This window comes from Hippocampus guttulatus, chromosome 20 (genome assembly GCF_054856545.1).
Source record: "Hippocampus guttulatus isolate MCC_2025c chromosome 20, RoL_Hgut_1.0, whole genome shotgun sequence".
In the NCBI taxonomy this organism is placed as follows: domain Eukaryota; kingdom Metazoa; phylum Chordata; class Actinopteri; order Syngnathiformes; family Syngnathidae; genus Hippocampus; species Hippocampus guttulatus.
Window position 1 is genome coordinate 10,790,882 of NC_141280.1, and position 15,783 is coordinate 10,806,664.

Here is a 15,783-nt window from a genome sequence, read left to right on the forward strand (position 1 = left end):
TTACCCTTTCAGGGACGGCAGTTACTACAGTGGACAGCTTATACGTTATCGGGTTACAGGGTGCATGAAATGGTTAAACGGGAATAGGTAATTAAATATTTATGACTGAAGTCCAATGAATTACTGTATTTTTTGTTGTTAGTTGCCACTTTTCCACAAAAGCATGCAAACTACACTAGTAAGCAGTCAAGACAAGAACGTATGACAAGGCTTCTTCTTTTTTTTTTTAATTGACAATCTATTATTAGCTTCGCATCTAAATTAACAAAAGCCAGAAAACATTTTAATGAAAAATTTTTGAACAAATGTATGGGAGAGACAGCAGGTTGTGTTCGAAGAGCAAAAAAGTACTTAAATAGTACTTAAAAAGTTTCTATTGCAGGACAATGACTCATCATTGAGAGCTAATTGACGAAGACACTGCCGGTGAGTTGAACAAACAAGCAGAGTCATTTACGTTCATGAACACACCAGTCACCGCTCAGCAGCTCTTCATTTTTTTTATTCGAAAATCCATCCAGCCATCCATTTTCCGATCCGCTTATCCTCACAAGGGTCGCGGAGGATGCTGGAGCCTATCCCAGCCGTCTTTGGGCAGTAGGCGGGGGACAGCCTGAATCGGTTGCCAGCACACAGAGACCAACAACCATCCACGCTCACACCCACACCTCGGGACAATTTGAAGTGTTCAATCAGCCTGCCATGCATGTTTTCTGGAATGTGGGAGGAAACCGGAGTTCGGGGCGAAAACCCACACAGGCCCAGGGGAACATGCAAACTCCACACAGGATGGCCGGAGCCGGGATCGAACCCGCGACCTCTGCACTGTGAGGTCGACGCGCTAACCACTGGAACACCGAGCCGCACTTATTCGAAAATGAAAAGGACATTTTTTATTGCAAATTTTAAACCATGAAACATATCTCACTGAGCGGTGAATGCTCACAAATGTAGCGAATTTTGAGTTTCAAACCCTGCACTTCCGCACTGTGAGGCCGACGTGCTAATCAGTATAAATATAAAGGAAACCCAAAAGAAAATTTGCTTTCCCTTCTCAGTCTGTTTTATCAGTCTTGCTTAACTGCTGAAAATTCCACAACAATACAAATTGGGAATATAGGACAGCTACACTCACATTCCAAAAACATGCGTGGCAGGCTGATTGAACACTCTAAAATTGGTGTGAGTGTGAGCACGGACGGTTGTTTATCTATGTGTGCCCTGCGATTGGCTGGCAACCAATACAGAGTGTCCCCCGCCTACTGCCCGGAGACAGCTGGGACAGGCTCCAGCACCCCCCGCGACCCTAGTGAGGATCAAGCGGATCAAAAACTGGATGGATGGATGGATAAACCGAAATGCATTCAGTCTACAGCGAAAAATGTAAATAAAATAAATAGCCATCCATCCATTGATTTTCAACACCGCTTAGACCTGGAAGCGGGTCACTGGAGTCTGTTCTAGCTGACTTTGGGTGAACTGGTCGCCAGTCAGTCCCAGGGCACATGTAGAGACAGACAACCATTCACACCCACAATCACACAGTCACCAAGTGGGAATCGATCCCACGCCGCCCGCACACAAGTCAGGCGAGTGTACCACTGCACCATCGGTGACATAAAATAAAGATGTAAATAAATTAAATGAATTGCCCTCGATGCTTTTGCAAATTTACGAGCGAGCTTTTTGAACATATATTGCTTCTGTTCACAAATATGCAGCTTTCCAGAACAGTCAGTTGTCAGTTGTACTTTTGCTCGCACAATGTAAACATTGTTTGCTCATGCGTCACATATTTCCAGTTGGATGTAAATTGAAATGCCATTTCATCTTTGGTGTGAAAGAGGCAACAATTTCCAAGGACACAAAATTTGGCAGATATGCATGTTTTAACATGAATCCAAAAACAAATAAAATGCACACTATTACCGTATTTTCCGCACTATTGGCCCTGTTGGCTTTTCCCATAAGCCAACAGGGCACCTTATAATCCAATGTACCTAATATATGGACCAATATATCATAGTGATTTGCAAGTTAAACCTTATCAACCACTACTTATGTGGAACCAAAATACCCTCAAAATAGTTGATTGATTGTTCATTGAACTTTGAAGTCTTCCAGAGGGTCACATCAACTGACGGAAACGCTCTCCCACTCTCTCGCTCTCTCTCTCTGCCTCTCCCTCTCTCCCTCTCTCCCTCCCTCTCTCTCTCATGGTGGCGAGACCCCAGGCCTTAGTAACAAATCACTTTCACCTTCATGCCATGGGGACACCACAAAAAGAAGACCAAAGAGACACGATCTTCTGGAAAAGAATTTCCCTCTCCGATCAGATCTCTCTCAGTGAGTGGGGAGACACTGACAAAAAAAAAAAAAAAACAATCTGTGCGACAGTTAAGTTCAGCTGAAAAGGGCAAAAGCTTAGAATGTTAAGTGGCACTGGATGAGGGATTGGCAGCAATGTCTTAACCTGTTGGTGCAACTCGAGATGAGGGCTGCTACAAAAGAAGAAAAGCTTCTTTTGTCTTGCAGTAGGAGGTGGGCTGGGGAGTGGACTCTTCTGGTCATCAGGGGTCAATTGCAACAATCCATCTTCCATCTTGACAGTGCCCTGTCAGCCAGTGCACTCACATTACTAAACACATGAAGCAGTCTTTCATGTGGCACTGTGCTTGTCTTCAGCCATGTGTAACTGAAGTTAATATTCAGTTCTTGGTTCAAACCTATCAGATATTGGAATTAGGTCTGATATATTGTTCTTAAATCGATGTCTAGAGATGAACATTTAAGATATTATGCATCCATCCATTTTCCAATCCGCTTTATCCTCGCAAGGGTCGCGGGGGGTGCTGTAGCCTATCCCAGCCGTCTTCGGGCAGTAGGCGGGGGACACCCTGAACCGGTTTCCAGCCAATCGCAGGGCACACAGAGATGAACAACCATTCGCACTCACACTCACACCTAGGGGCAATTTAGAGCAGGGGTGGCCAACCAGTCAGAGACTAAGAGCCATTTTTTTTACTGTGTTACTGCAAAGAGCCACACACACACACATGCACGCACGCTCGCACACACGCACGCACACACACACACACACACACACACACACACTTTTTTTGCCCAAAGATCGACTTTGGGTGCGACCAACCTCCCACGATCGACCCGATCGCGCACGTGCAAGCATATGAACACACACACACACGACCATGCACTCGCGCACATATGCATGCACGCCACGACGAGCAACAGGCGGAGCGCCTGAACATCAATGAAACCTAAAGACACAAACACACAAATCTTTTTTTTTTTCTCTCCATTTCCTCCTCCCACCACTCAAAGTCGACTTGGGACCAGTCTGCTGGCTCTTGGCCGAAAAAATCGTTCTCGATTAATGTGGTCAACAATTAGTCGTCGATTCATTGTGGCGCCTCAAGGTAAGTGTTCACATTCGATCACTGCCGGCAAATCAGCACCTCGTGTGTACCGCAAGATATAGTGCTTGCAAGAATTCTGTGACTGTGTAGTACTTCTCACTGATCAACTCTCAATGACTGCAAATTACACAGATTAGCACAGGCAGTAAACAGTAGTATTGGTGTCCATGTAAATTGATGTTGCTTCCTTACAGGACACCAGATAATTGTTAGTTCTTAGAGTTCTTGGTTCTTATATTCAATTGCTAGGATGGACTTTTTTGTTATTGCTAGCTTGTGCTACAGAAAAAGTACTCGTGATGATGTACATGGTCATTATGAAAGTCATTATGACTTCCCAAAACACTCAAAATATTCAAAATCTGAATAAATGTCACACGTTTTCATAAATCCTCAGCATTAACTGATCCGGTCATTCAACAAAACAAAATTAACGTGCAACAGTGAAGCATCAAACTCATACCAAATTAGATTTGGGTGAAGTCGAACAGGGGTCCCCAACCAATGGTCCGTGGACCCGTACCGGGCCTCAGTCCAGTTGGCCACACAGAGACAGACCTGTGAGCTGGGAGCAAATTTACTCCATCAGACGTGACGGAAATGTGCCTGACTCTAGCCAATCCGGGTCCCGCTTCTAAAGTTGGTTGGCAAGTTGAAATAAACAGAACCAGCCAATAAATGAAAGAAGAAACGGAAAGTTGGACCAAATGTACAGCTAAACGCACAGCTGATCCGAAGATGAAGCCATTTTGACAAGTTCCTCCCCTAGCGGTATCTCCAGAGCAAGACGTTGTGCATGCTATGATGTCCAAGACAAGAAAATACAAGAAACCTGTTGCATTATTTGAACAAGGAGTACCCAAGTGATCAAGTGAAAAGCATGAAAAAGTGAGCAGTTCACACAGCCTAGCCACGTACACATTAGCAGTTTACTAACTACCCGGCAGCCACCGGATGAAAACAGCAGTCAGAATCAGAATCAAATTTAATGGCCAAGTATGTAAAAAAACACTCACACAAGGAATTGATTTTCCCAGTTGCAACCCATCCAGAGGAACATAAACAAAACAATGACCAACAGGGGGAGACCGAACGGGAAGCCCGGCTGTTCGCTGTTAAGTGTCCCAATATATTAGATGTGAAAAGAAAACAACTGGGATGAGGGGTGTGAAAAAAACGGTCTCCAACCATTCTTCTTAAGTGGAAGCGTGGTTTGAACCAGAGTAAAAAAAAACCTCAGCACATGCCGCGCACATTTAAAATACAAGTACACCAAATCTCACAACTTGACAGTGAATGGAGAGGATGGAAGGGGGAAAGGGGTGGACGCGCCACAATCAGACCGGCGAGTAGCTCAGCTTAGCCAATCAAGTTGAAAAGCGTGGGGCTGGAGCAAATCGAAATCCAACGAAGAAGTTGATATTGCAGGGCATGCATTATTTGCGTTTGATGATGTCTGCGTGTCAAGCACCTGTAGTTTATCAGTCCCTGGCTCGGGAAGGAGGGGGCAGATAAGAATGCTAGCGTCCGGTCAAATGTTTTCCGTCCAAGGGAAAGTCCAGATCGCAGTTCTTTTGGGAACAGGTTTGTCCATAATTTCAGACAACCTTGAAAGACTTTTAGTTTGCGACTTCTCAAGGGTGTCAATCAGCCAAAGCCTCGATCAGTCATTGAATTTATTCCAGGCCGGGCCAACTCCTCCTAGTTTCTTTCTATTTTGCGAAGCGGCTCTAATCCCGCAACCACTTGGCGATTGAGTTGGTCGAAGTGTTGATCACCCGCCCTGCACCAACCAGAAAGGCCGGCAGCTTATTCCCTTCTAACGAGGCTGCTCTCGCCGGCTGAATTTTGTTATAGAACAGGAAATTGTCAACTCCAAACAGCAGGATACCTGTTATCAGAAGACCAATAATGTAGATGTCTTCCACATCTTCTACGGACAATATTGTCAGGCAAACAAAACTGCACTGCTGCCAAGGATCTGAGGTGTGCCCAGCAGCAAATGTCCCACAGGGGCAAGCAGGCTCCCAACCACCTGCTCTTTCACTTGAAAAAAATAAAATTAAAATATCCATAATGCTGCGAGTCCAGCTGACTTATTTCATGGTTGGTTTTTAGAAGAAAAAAAAAAAATACAGCCGGAGGCTACATCAAGACAGAAGACAGCACATTTTGACAAAGTTAGGCAGAGGAGTAAAGCTTTTGGAACAGGAGCAGAGCAGAAAAGCGCCCGGCTCCGTCGAGAGCCAAAGCAGGAAAAAAATAAAATAAAAATCAAGCGTGTCATCTTTTGATCAGTCACATTTGCAAGTAGCGATGATGCTAACGCCGTACATAAGATAACAACTTCAATATTATGTTTACATTGTTCGGCGTAATTGTTATTCCTGATTGGTCCATTTCTTAGTATAGTTCACAGTTGTTGTTTTTTCTTCTACATTTGTTATGTATTTTTGTATTGTATCTATTACTGTGTTCTAATCACGTGGTCTGTCAACAACAAATGACAGGACAAACAGTAAAAGCCTAAACAGGAAACTTGACCATTGTCATCGGTCAAACTTCAAATTTTAAATAACTGTCATCCAAGCCCGAGCCAAAGTTTACACTCGAATTTCCAGAGTACTCTGTTATCTTACAATTACCATTACACAAGGACTTGTCCTTCTGATGGCAATGACATTTTCATTGACACAGTTATTCACTTTTGAGAACATCTTATTGCTGTTGCGAAAGGCTATTATTCACAGGGAGGCGACTCGGGCAAAGAGAGACCCAGCACACATCCATCACATCTATTTAAATGTTTAGATGTACATCTACATGGATCTCCTGGGGGCTCAGTTGACAATTGAAATCGACATCCACTTGACGAATTAGATTTACATCTGATCCGTCAGGGGGAGGCATCAAGATAAATTAGGAACTTCTGACGATTTCGCTTTCTGGAGAGGGGGTGAGGGAATGGGGTTCAGATGCAAAAAGCAACCCTTCTGTCAAAGCCTGAGCTGGACCGCCCATTGGCTTCCTTACATCCTTACTGTTGCAGACAAACACCACTTGATTGACTGCCAAACAAAAGGGGGCCAATCATCTGTCAGTCTCCAACTAACTTCTTTTTAATTCCCTGACAGTCAAGATGGATGGCGGCAGTACATCGGGGGATGTTGGATTGTATTTGATTTCTTGTGTGATTGAGTTCTTGATGTGCCTGTTTCATCCGTAAAGGTCAACAGATGCTCATTTTTCTGATTGTGGTTGATTTTGAAATGATGTCATGAAAGACTATGTACTGTCTAACAAGGGCTCGGGCTCTCGGGCTCTCGGGCTCTCGGGCTCTCAACATAGCACTTCTCTGTAAAAATGAGCCCCGACAAGCTGCTGGAACACTCGTAGCATTATAACTCTGAGACCACACAACACAGCAAGCAAAGAAGATTGGAAATTTAACAGGAAAGACTGCCACACAACATAAATTAAATAGAGAAAAGGGTTTGGCGGCTTAGGGGTATAAAGATGAGTGGTTCCCTCACAGTGACAGTGATGAAAGAGTAGATCATAGCATGCAGATCATCAAATGACCCAAACGACAACTCTGTCAGCTTATCATACTAAATATTTTACACGATATGTCAGAACCATAGCAACCTACGTGAGGATGAAATTGTATTTCAAAATCCCAACGACAGCTGCAATTCCCTTGTTGGAAGAATGAAAGTGACATCAAGTTTAGACTACAAAATGGCAGAATGAACCTTGCTGAAAATTTGTTACAACAATGACACAAGCTCCTTCAGAAGCTCTTTTTTACACGGTCGCAGACACTTTAAATTCGTACACTGTTGTTAAGCTACTTAGAATTCGGATTGCTATTGATCAATCTGCGTCTAAATGCAGTTTTTTTTCTGGACTAAGTGGAGTGCTTTAGAATTCTCAACAACATGCTAATATACAGTGTGTGTGTGTGTGTGTGTGTGTGTGTGTGTGTGTGTGTGTGTGTGTGTGTGTGTGTGTGTGTGTGTGTGTGTGTGTGTGTGTGTGCCTTAGTAGAACGAGTAAAAGGCATATTGCAGAGGAATTGACAGGAGCCATTCGGTGTTGCGATGTCAGAGTCATATTGACATGCAAGTGAGTTTTGGGACTAAATATAGCAGCTCTCCTGGAAATAAACAGAGGGCTTTTTTGTCCACGGTCTACAATTGTTTTTTGCTGCCTCCGACAGCATAAGTAGTAGAAGTAATAAAAGTACGAAAACAACTTAATAGGACTCTGTAGTTGTACTGGGAACAGCGACATCATCCAAAATACAACGTGTGATTAGGCTACCATGAAAGCTATTCTCTGAAGCTTTCCTTTTGTATATTATTGTCCACTGCAACATTATAAACTACAGACTGAGGTTGGCAGTCATACCAAGAAAGAAATTCAAACAGAAGAACATTCGGTCACTTGGCAACAAGCTCCATGAACTGAACCACAGCTGCCCAGCGGCGCCGGCAAGTTGCTGGGCCCTGCCAGGAGCTGGTGACCAGCTGGATTCTTCTTGCTGGGTGTCACCAGGTACTAGCTGGGTAATAAAAGCATGTCGGTCTTGCTGGGTGGCTGTGGTTCAGTTGGGAGAGCGGCTTGCCTAGCGGATGAAGGATCGAGTGTTTGACTCTTGGCTGCTTTTATTGTTCTTTTGCTGCTGGTCTTGTTGATGGCACCAGCAAGACCAGCAGGAAAAACACAACCAAACCATGCTGACTGATCTATGGCCTTTTTTTTTTTTTGAGAGAGAGAAAGGCCGAAAGTATGATTTGGATGATTAAAACTGAGATGGGATATCGCATACACTTGCCATCCATTTAGATATCCTAGATAACTGCAAACAACACGCTAGAAAGAGAGAGAGGTGAGGGAGTGAGAGTCAATGGTAACTAATTTATGAACTGTCTGATGTCTAAATAATGCATTTTGCCCTGATCACAAAAAGAAAATTAAAGCAACTCACGTTCGCATGCGTCTCCTTTTTGATGAAATCCTGCTTTACATATGCATTTCCCGATGGGCACCAGCCATTCCCCTTCAGCGCTGCAGTGCATCTTCGGAGAGTTGTCAGCCTCCTCCTCCGCATTGTTTACGCATATTCCCTCAACCTCCACCAGGGAGGAGAACTCTGATCCCGTCACGGTGTCAGGGAATATGGTCAAGTTCTCGATGATGGACCAGCACTTCTTATAATAAACTTTGACAGAGACCAGGGCGATACATGCCCCTACGTCTTGAAAGGCCAGGTAAAAGCCCTGCCTGGACAGGGGGCCAATTATGCGCACTTCAGTGTTGAGCTTCATCTTCCTCTCACCGAGGTCGCCCTGAGTGAAGCTTTCATCTGCTGCAATGGTGTCAATTTTAACATACCGGGTCTCTTGCATACTCCTACCCACCTCTGAATCGGTTTCCTGGTAATACAAGTTGAAAGTCTCCTTGCAGGTTCCCACCATACCAGGTAAACTGTTACAATCCCTTAAGGTAAACTTCAGCTCCACAAAAATTCTCTGGGCATTGCGCTTTTCGATCCAGTTAGTCCGAAGCCAGTTATTCTGATTGGGCTCCATGACTCTGCAAACCTGGTAGGTGCGAATGGGTGTGTAGCTCTCGTCCAAGCCGCTGATCTCTTCCCACTAAAAAAAAAAAAAAAAAAAAAAAAAAAAAAAAGAGGTGCAATGATTAACCAATGAATTGATTATCAAATTGAGCGACAAATATTTTTGATCATCGATTCAGCGTTTAGACATCTGGTTTAATTTGCAATTGTCCAAATCCTCAGAATTCCCAAATTTTCTCCGATTTCTGTCGTCCTTAATGACAGTAGACTTTCAATCTCAAGGGTGGAAATTACGTCTTGTGGTTTTGATTGTCTTTGTGTGCCCTGCGATTGGCTGGCAAGCAGTTTAGGGTGTCCCCCGCCTGCTGCGATAGGCTCCAGCAATGAAACAATGAGGGATGTTCCGATCATTGTTTTAAGATGCCGATACCCATACCGATCATCCATGAGTGTGATCGGCCAATACCGATACCGAACACATGGATCTACTGTAAAATTTTCAAGTTTAGTGATACAAGTATTGATTTTTCTAAAATTATCTATTAATCAGTTGATGTTTTTTTTCAATGACCGTATTTTCCACACTATAAGGCGCGCCTAAAAGCATTCCATTTTCTCAAAAGCCAACAGTGTGCCTTATAATCCGATGCACCTTATATATGGATCAATATTCTGATTTCTTGGACGTAGTATTTTAAATGTTTTGTAAAGTGCTTTGTAATAGCTGCAGAGGTTGTGAAAGTGCTATATAAATAAAGCTGTATTGTATTGCAATCCCTTTGGCGTAGCTCCATCTAGTGGATGCATAATGTAACCCCTCCCACGATTATAGCTTCTATTCCATGCACCTTACAATGCATCAATCCATCCATCCATCCATTTTCTGATACAGGTACTGTATATGTGAGTACAGTTTGAAAATAGGCCAATCATTGAAGGTGCGCCCGATACTCCTTACAGTGCGGAAAATATAACAATTGAGTGATATTTAAAAATAAAAATAAAACATTAGTTCAATCTCTACCCATTTATTATCCAAAAACAGGACATTGCTTTAAAGAGACATTGCAGGAAATTCACAAATGATGATTCAATTACTAGGTTAGTCTATAACGTGTCAGAAAATAGGTTGAAATGTTATTTTCCCAGAGTAAAACAAGTTGTTTACAAATGTCCTTTAAGAATTACACACATAGATAATCACTACCTCCTTATATTCCAATTCGAATTAAACCAAATCACCCAATGGAATGAAGTTGAATTTGGGTTCAAATGGTTGATATATTCCTGTTGCCAATCCTGCTGGAGTATGAAATTAATCATCGAACCATTAATTCCATGAAGTATAAATATAATAAAAAAGTTGTAGCAGGAAAATAAGAGTGCTCCAAATAACATATATGCTTTCAACTATAGTATCTTAACACTTGGTGGCACCCACGTAACCTTGAAGAAGAAATCAGACATGACGTCATGTCATGGTGCTGCTACACCGTAAATACATGAATTAAAAATACAAGACAGTTGAGATTACTGCAGCAATCAAACTTGAATGTCAACAAGTCCAGACAGCAACCACTGTCCGTTCTGAAACTCTTTGCGGCCATTGAAGGTTTGAGCTGAGCGCAACGTAGTGAGATGCTAAGGCTAATGCTAGACCTGCTAGCTTTGGCGCTGGTTTTCAGAGAAGCTATAGTTGGTTCAATTCTGAAATGCTTTTCATGAGGCTATGTTATTATATACTGTATATTTTTTTTGTCAATGCCAAAACTTGTGCTATCAATACAGGGCATATATTCTTGATTTTTTTTGGGATGTTTTGTTTTGTTATTTGTGATGCCAGTGAATAGCAGCAACACTGAACACGCGTGTCATTTGATCAAGGCATTAGAGCTCCCAGATTATATTGCGTGGTGCAATACATTTAATTAATTTAAAGTTATAAAGACGTTAATCCTTGTCATACACTATGTGTTTCTGTTACCAGTAGCTTAATGTGTGTCAGATTCAAACACAAATGTTTCAGTTTCATTTTCTTTTTTTTTTAACAACTCGTATAACTTTACATTGTGTATGAAATACTATAATCCATGTCAATGGCTCAACTTCAGTGGTGAATGGCAATGTGTTGTGTATTGCTGATTTTAAATAAATAAATACAAACATAAATACGTAATGGAATGGAGAGACAGTAACATTTAGGGAAAAAAAGAAGTCACTCCTTACTGGAACATTTGTGATCGATCGGCCTTCAGAGGCTTTGATCGGATTCGCTGATCACACACTTTTTCACTAACATCGACCGATAATTATCAGCCAGCGATGGATCGGCGCATCCTTTTAATTCAGGGGTGCCCAACTAGTCAATCACAGTCAACCGCAGTTATTAATATGATATATTTTTGTGTTAGTGTACACAGCACCCTGAGAATCCTATCAGTTCCACCTTTAAAAATAAATAAATAAATAAATAAATAACAAAGCAGTTCATCTTTAACCTATGGTGGTGCATGACCTTCATCACAGGAAGTTGTTAGCGGTCAGCAGTCTGAATTGCACCTAGCGACCAGAGCCGTTGAGATATATCCATTTTTTGTTTTTTCCTCATTCAAAGTTTGTTTGCTCCGCAATTCACTGATGGCATTTTAAAAGAATGTGAATCTAGGGCGCCAGGAACAGCATTTTAAAACGATACACGCGTGCTACGTTAGTAATGTTTCTGCTCTCAACACGCTACAAAAAGTGCAACCCTGGCTCCCCGTGACAGGTCTCACACTAAGGTAGGCAGTGATTTCCTTTTCACAAACTCAGTGTTGTATCGAGTTTATTTTTCTGTTTGTTTTTCTGTTTGACCTTTTAGGGTCCGTTGTGACTGTTGCTCATCATGGCATGCGTTTGTGCATGTGCGCACATGCGGTTTTAGTTAACCTCTCAAACGCCTTTTTTTTATTTGAATTGTATAAGTGACAGGCAATCATGACCTTTAAATGGGCGCATTTTCAATGAACAACAAACACAATATTATCTCCACTCAAGGAATCAGTCTACAGTTACTTTTCTATTATCCTTATGGTTACTTCTATACACATAAGTAACATCGACCTTTGAGAGAGGAGCACTTTTTACTACCAGAGAAAAAATTGACAAGAGATAACCATTGAACATTGAACAGCATACTCATCTCATAAATATCTATATATATCTATATCTATACATAGATATATATATAGATATAGATATAGATATACTGTATCTCAAGTGTGAATGGGAGCAGACCAGACTCAAGCTAAGTACGCATGTCTGAAAATAAATTCTCATTTATCGATATTTATTTTTTATTGTCAATTTTTACAATATCTTGGGAAATGTGTTAAGTGGCATCGTAATGGAGATACTGCACACTTACCCCATTGGGAGGATAGGAGATCCACTCTAGTTCTGTCTGCTGTGCCTTGGAGTCCAACAGAACCACTAATAGGACCAAGAGGCAGGTGGTTACGTTTCATCAAGGGCAATTAAGTTAGGTACACCCAATAACCTATAATTTGATGATATACCTTGATAACGCTAGTTTATATCAGCGGCAGTGATGAAAAACTTTTTAATGGAGCACAAAGTTAGTTTGGTTTCAAGAGCTGCGTGGACAAATGTAATTGTGCTTATTTTATTGCCTTTTCTTGCAAAACATCGGAGAGAACGAGATGGATAGATAATAATAATATAATAAGAATAAGAAACCCTTTATTCGTCTCACAATGAAGAAATTCCCCATTTAGAGCAGCAAAGTTATGAAAGGAAGGAAGTAGAAGAACAAAAATATAGATAGATAGATAGATAGATAGATAGATAGATAGATAGATAGATAGATAGATAGATAGATAGATAGATAGATAGATAGATAGAAATTGATTGATGAGTAGACGGGGTTTGTATGTGTCAATATTTCCTTCATTTTATTTATTTGTTCATTCATTTTGCTTTTTACAGCCTCCGTTAAAGCCTTTGTATGGATCGCAAGCTGCTGTGAGTCTCATTCCAAATCCAAGGCGAGAAAGGAATGCCGTACGGAACGAAGACTCGATCAGGAAGAATATGGACCACCTACTAGCCAACGCGCATACTAACACCATCGATTCGCTTATAAGACCTTCACTGACGATAGTGATCGTTAGAATAACATATTGACTTGTTGTTCGATGTTGTAAGATATTAATGGGGTGACGGCTTCGGTTTGATCGGGACTGTTATTTGTGGTGAGGAGAAAACACCGGAAATCGCTATAGACGTCTGGACAGCGTTGATGTTCCCACACACTAATCTTATATTATATCTGACCGCATTACACATCTGCGCTTTCCATCAAATACACGAAAAGAGAAAATACATTAGACGAAGTCCGACGCGTTTCTGTTTCTCTGGCCAGATATCGAAAACACAATTGGTCGGTTCAAAGTAAAACTTAAGGAACTTACCTTCTTTTGCACTTTGTGCAACCCCTGGGTTTAATACGGAACATAAATGAAGGTACAATGTAATCCACGGCCAGGAGGTGTACACGGAGACCATCCTGCAGCCTTGGCTATCAATCTAAAGCCGCCAGTAACTCGCTGGACCGCCGCTTGCGACGGTGCTTTCCATACGGAACCGGCTGTATGTTCCAAATCCTGTTGTTCTCAACTGAAATAGAGAGCCGCTGCTTCTGTTGCTGCTGGGAGGAGACACTGACGATTGTGATAGCAGTTGGACAGATGGGGGAGTTGTCCAATTATAACCTTGAAAAGAAATCGTGTGTGTGTGTGTGCGCGCGCGCGAGAGAGAGAGAGAGAGAGAGAGTGGAAGTGGGGGGGGGGGGGGGGGATAGTAGGGGTGGTCAGAGCAAGAATTGAGATGTTTGGGATTTCGTCAAACAAGGACAAGGGAAGCTCTCTCTCTCTCTCTCTCTTTCTTTCTCTCTCCCCCCAGCTCTAGATGTGTCAACCTCCTAGCCACCTCACATCCACATGTAAATCTAAAATGCCAATATGCGGTACGGTACAGTACAATACGTACTGCTGTGTGTCCATGCTGTGATTTGCGTGGACTTCCTCCACTTGCGGCTAGTTGCGTTTGGCGCCCCCTATCTGTTGATACTGTAAACTCCCTGATTCCCTTCCCAGTGAAGTCATGAACCAGGTCAACTACTGTACTGTACTTCCATGCACGGCGCTACACTGGATCAAGTCGGGGGAGGCTATAGCCTCGTCAGAAATGTGTTTAGTCTCCACCCCGCCCCCTTCAAACTGGAAGGATGAAAAGGCCATTTTGAAATTCTTCAACTTTTTGAAACAGTCTAAAGTAAGTCAAGAAAGCAGTTATATATTGTTTGTACAGTATTGTCTAGTTCAGGGGTGCCCATTACATCGATCGCAATCGACCAGTAGATCGCAGACGGTCCCAATTCGATCGCGAGGCATTTAGAGGAGGAAAAAAACCCCCAACCATTTGTGTGTCTTTCTTCATGTTCGTAATATATTTTTTGTGTTAATGTACACTGCACCCTAATAGTCTCATTTTCACAAAGGTTTTGGAAAAATAAAATAAAATAAAGCACCTACAGACCTACGGTCGCACGTGACTGCGTCACCATAAGTTGTTTGCGCTCAGCAGTCTGCAATTGCAGCTTGTGATCAGAGCTGTTGCGCTATATCTTTTAACGTTATCATTCTTCTCATTCAGTTTGTTTTGTGTACAATTCACAGAGGGCACGGGCAAAGAATAGGAATCTAGGAGGGCCCAAGGAAGCACTTTAAAATGGTACGCGTGAGCTACGATAGTTAACAGGCTGCAAAAGTGCGTCGCATGTCTCCGTGTCACGCTGTTGCTCATCATGGCGAGCGCGGTAACGGGTCGATCGTGGGAGGTTGGTTGATCGAAAAGTCGATCTTCGGTCCAAAAAGTTTGGGCATCCCTGGGCTAGTTCATTTTATTAGCTTTCTGTTAAAGGTGTGAGGGCAAATAGTTGAGGATTTTTGGGGGTGGTCAACAGCCCTCTCTCTATCTCACAGAATAGGTGCAGCTATGCAGTTAACAGCCGGCGAATCCCATCTAAAAAAAAAATAAATAAATAACGGCATCAAGGTGACCATTTATCACTTCCTTGAAGACCCATCAATGTGTGGTCTTAATAAATCAGCCATAGAGCACAAAGTGGAAGAATTGATTTTTGCCTCTAAAATTGAAGTATCTTTATTCACTACAGTGTTTTGAAGATATATGGTTTTAGTCTTTGAATCAGAAATGGTTCATTTGTATCTTCAAATATAGAGAAAAGTTCTACAGTACACCCTCCCTTCTCACTCTGCCCACCTTCACCTTTTTTTAACCAACCTTGGGGCCCATCTCAAATGTCATTTTAAGTTGTGTTTCTTTTTTAGGAGGGAGTGCGGGGGGTCATGTCGCTGAAAATGGATGGTAGACCGCAAATGCCCCCCAGGCCATAGTTTGGACACCAATACTTAGGATAATAAGGAAAGTTTTGTATTTAATTTAAAGATCAGATGTCGAGGGCGACCCAGTGGGCCGGTGGTTTGTGCGTCGACTTCACGGTGGAGAGGTTCAATTCCAGCTCCGGCCTCCCTGTGTGGAGTTTGCATGTGCTCCCCGGGCCTGCATGGGTTTTCTCTGGGTACTCCAGTTTCCTCCCGCATTCCAAAAACATGCATGGCAGGCTGATTGAACACTCTAAATTTTCCCTAGGCGTGAGTGTGAGCGTGGATGGTT

The 15,783-nt window shown here is 42.4% G+C and overlaps 1 protein-coding gene across 3 annotated transcripts in view; it reads right to left on the reverse strand.

Annotated features, from left to right (window-relative positions):
• Positions 1 to 13,736, reverse strand: part of epha7 (eph receptor A7) — a 74,290-nt gene extending 60,554 nt beyond the window's left edge. For 2 of the 3 annotated variants that reach the window (XM_086100011.1, XM_086100012.1), the window contains exons 1-3: positions 13,497 to 13,733; positions 12,431 to 12,495; positions 8,431 to 9,100 (exon numbers count right to left, since the gene is read on the reverse strand). In XM_086100011.1, coding sequence (XP_085956137.1) covers positions 8,431 to 9,100; positions 12,431 to 12,495; positions 13,497 to 13,590 — 829 coding nt within the window. In that variant the 5' untranslated portion in view covers positions 13,591 to 13,733. Of the gene's footprint in view, positions 1 to 8,430; positions 9,101 to 12,430; positions 12,496 to 13,496 lie in introns of all 3 variants that reach the window. The other variant, XM_086100010.1, reaches the window with a different exon arrangement.
• Positions 13,737 to 15,783: the final 2,047 nt, after the last annotated feature.